The 2,868-nt window shown below is 51.1% G+C and overlaps 1 protein-coding gene across 1 annotated transcript in view; it reads left to right on the forward strand.

Moving 5' to 3' along the window:
- The window catches only part of LOC104523850 (SH3-containing GRB2-like protein 3-interacting protein 1), a gene marked incomplete at its 5' end in the record, with an annotated part of 5,415 nt that overhangs the window by 1,116 nt on the left and 1,431 nt on the right, over positions 1-2,868 (forward strand). Inside the window, 3 exons of the mRNA XM_010166552.1 lie at positions 663-795; positions 1,272-1,474; positions 2,041-2,105. Coding sequence (XP_010164854.1) covers positions 663-795; positions 1,272-1,474; positions 2,041-2,105 — 401 coding nt within the window. The remainder of the gene's footprint in view (positions 1-662; positions 796-1,271; positions 1,475-2,040; positions 2,106-2,868) is intronic.

The following is a 2,868-nucleotide window of genomic DNA, read 5'->3' on the forward strand; positions in this document are numbered from 1 at the left end:
CAAGTGCTCTGTGCATCACTCATTTGCATATTCTGTTATTAGTGTTGTTATCATTATTTATCTCAATTAGTAAATTGTTTCTAGCTGAACCCACGAGTTTTCTCACTTTTACCCTTTTGTTTCTCTATCCTACTCCCTGGGCTGGGGAGAGCGAGCGAGCGGCTGTGTGTGGCTGCAGCCAAAGGAGTGAAACCAGCACAGTTCCAAAGGAAGGCGGGTTTCCAGCAAAGTAGGGTGCTTTGCAAAAAACACACGGCCCAAAGTATCTTTCTTGGAAACCCGCCCTGATTTTGGGAAGGAAACTCTCAAACCCTTAAATATTTGCCAGAGTCCTTCCCCTGAGAGCACCCCCTTGACCAGGCAGCTCAGCATCGGCAGAGAGGAGCAAGTACTTTGATGGGTTTTGCTCGTTTTGTGCCTCACTCTGCTCATTAGACCTCTTGTTTGCCAAAGGAGCTGACCTACAGGTTGTATCTGCTGTGCTTCCCCGGAAAGATCTGAGGACAAGCCAGAGATGTGTGGGAGGGAGGTGATATTTCTCTAAATGTGGGTTTAAATGTGGTTCCAGCTGGTGGCTGGTGCTGCTGCCCTGCATGCTTTGTAGAAAAGCTTTCTTCTGCTGCGGGTGGCTTACACGAAGGGTTAAATCTCCCTCTCTGCAGTGACAACACACAGAGTGACGCCAACACGAAGGAGTTCTGGGTCAACATGCCAAATCTGATGACTCACCTAAAGAAGGTATCAGAACAGAAACCACAAGCCACCTATTACAATGTGGATATGCTCAAATACCAGGTAGGGGTTTTTTTGTAAGATAAAACTGTGCCAAAAATGGGTGTTTAACTTATAGACGTAAAAAAAAATGGCATTTCCCTAGTGCAGAGTGGAGATAATGGGAGTTGAGGGCGTGCTATGGTGCTGGTCCTGTCTGTATGTCACTAAATTCCTGAGCTGCCCAAGGAAGCTGTGGCTGCTCCTCCCTGGAAGTGTTCTCGGCCAGGCTGGATGAGGCTTTGAGCAACCTGGTCTAGTGGAAGGTGTCCCTGCTGCTGGCAGAGGGGTTGGGACTGGATGAGCTTTAAGGTCCCTTCCAACCCAAACCAGTCTATAATTCTATGAAATTGCCTGATTTTGAGCCCAATACCAATTTCCTATGAGAATACAAGGGATTATTGTCTCCTCTGAAACCAAATGCAATTACCGCGGCTGTAAAATGGGATTTCTCCCTTCACCCCTATGGAAACTAAATGTTTTTTCTGTCATTTTGGAAGGTATCTGCCCAGGGTATTCAGTCTACTCCATTAAACCTTGCAGTGAGCTGGCGGTGTGACCCTGCAAGCACTGACCTCCGCATTGACTACAAATACAATACAGAGGCAATGACCACACCGGTCGCTCTAAACAACGTCCAGTTCCTTGTCCCCGTCGACGGAGGAGTAACCAAACTTCAAGCTGTGCTTCCTCCTGCTGTCTGGTAGGCATGGCTCACCTGAGAAAGAGCTCGTTTGCTGTCTCTGCCACATCCCTGCCCAAACCAGCCATCCTGCTGGCTGCGGGACCAGGATCACCCTTGGGACACGTCTGCGGGTGGGAGCTGGGGACACGCTGGGGACACAAACCTGTCCTCTTCTTGCAGGAGGAAGCATGCAGCCCATCTCTGATGTCTTTTTTTTCATGCCATTCCCAAAACCAAGCAGTCAGAGTTGAACACATGTGCAGGCAGCAGAATAACAACCCTTATTTCATGTTTTTAGCCACTTTTATGCAAGGCTCACATGGCCATCGCTGCCGTAGGCGTGGGGGACGCAGGTTTGCGGTGGGGAAGCCGGGCACGGCCCCGCTGCCTCTCACCCACCTGCAATCCAAGAGCCACAATTTTCTGCTCTTTGGGGCAAACCCAAAGCTGAGCTCCCAGAATTGCAGCTCTGGAAAGCAGCACTGGAGCTGCTCCCCCAACCCACGCGGCTTTTAGTAAAATCCAGAGCTCTCCTTCATGACTTCTTGTTTCCTACAGAAATGCTCTTCTTCATGTGTTTTTAGGAACGCCGAACAGCAAAGGATATTGTGGAAGATCCCTGATATCTCTCAGAAGTCAGAAAATGGAGGTAATCCTGCAAACGGGCATGTTCTTAACTCTGAGAGTGCTTAAATCAGGCACTGACCCATTTCTCGCGCCTGCACACAAGTCCAGACAGGCCGGTTCCTGCGGGCGCTTGCCGGGGGAGGATGCTATTTAAAGCTTGGAGCAAAGAGCTTTGCAAAATGGGGATCCGTGCCACCAGCACTGCTTTGCCAACTGCTTTGGCATCAGGGAAGGGTGTTAACGCAGCGGGTTTGGATGAGGTTGTTTGCCAGGTCCCTTGCTCCGTTGATCCTCTCTGCATTTGAAGGCTGAGGCCCCGCATTGCATCCCCCTTGGGGGGACCAGAGCATCCCATGGGTCACCTCTCAGCGTGTCACCCACGCAGCTCGGTTGCTTCGTATCACTGGGGTGTCTGAAAAGTCAAAATCTGATGGGAAGATGAGGGGGGTTCACCTCTGCCCTGGGGTTCATCCCCCACGCTGGGGGATGCTGCTGGCTGAGGTGCCACCATGGGAGTGGGCTCTGCTTGCAGCACTTTGGGCCCCTCAGAATCAAACCCAGAATGGCCTGGATTGGAAAAGCCCTTCAAGGTCATGGAGTCCAACCATGAACCCAACACTGACCAGTCCCCTATGACTAACCCATGTCCCTCAGCACTGTGTCTACACGACTCTTCAATCCCTCCAGGGATGGGGACTCCACCACTGCCCTGGGCAACCCCTTCCAATGCCTCAGAACCCTTGCAGCAAAGAAATTCTTCCCCACATCCCATCTCAACTGCCCTG

The sequence above is a fragment of the Antrostomus carolinensis genome, unplaced genomic scaffold (assembly GCF_000700745.2).
Source record: "Antrostomus carolinensis isolate BGI_N321 unplaced genomic scaffold, ASM70074v2 scaffold34554, whole genome shotgun sequence".
Taxonomy (NCBI): Eukaryota; Metazoa; Chordata; class Aves; order Caprimulgiformes; family Caprimulgidae; genus Antrostomus; species Antrostomus carolinensis.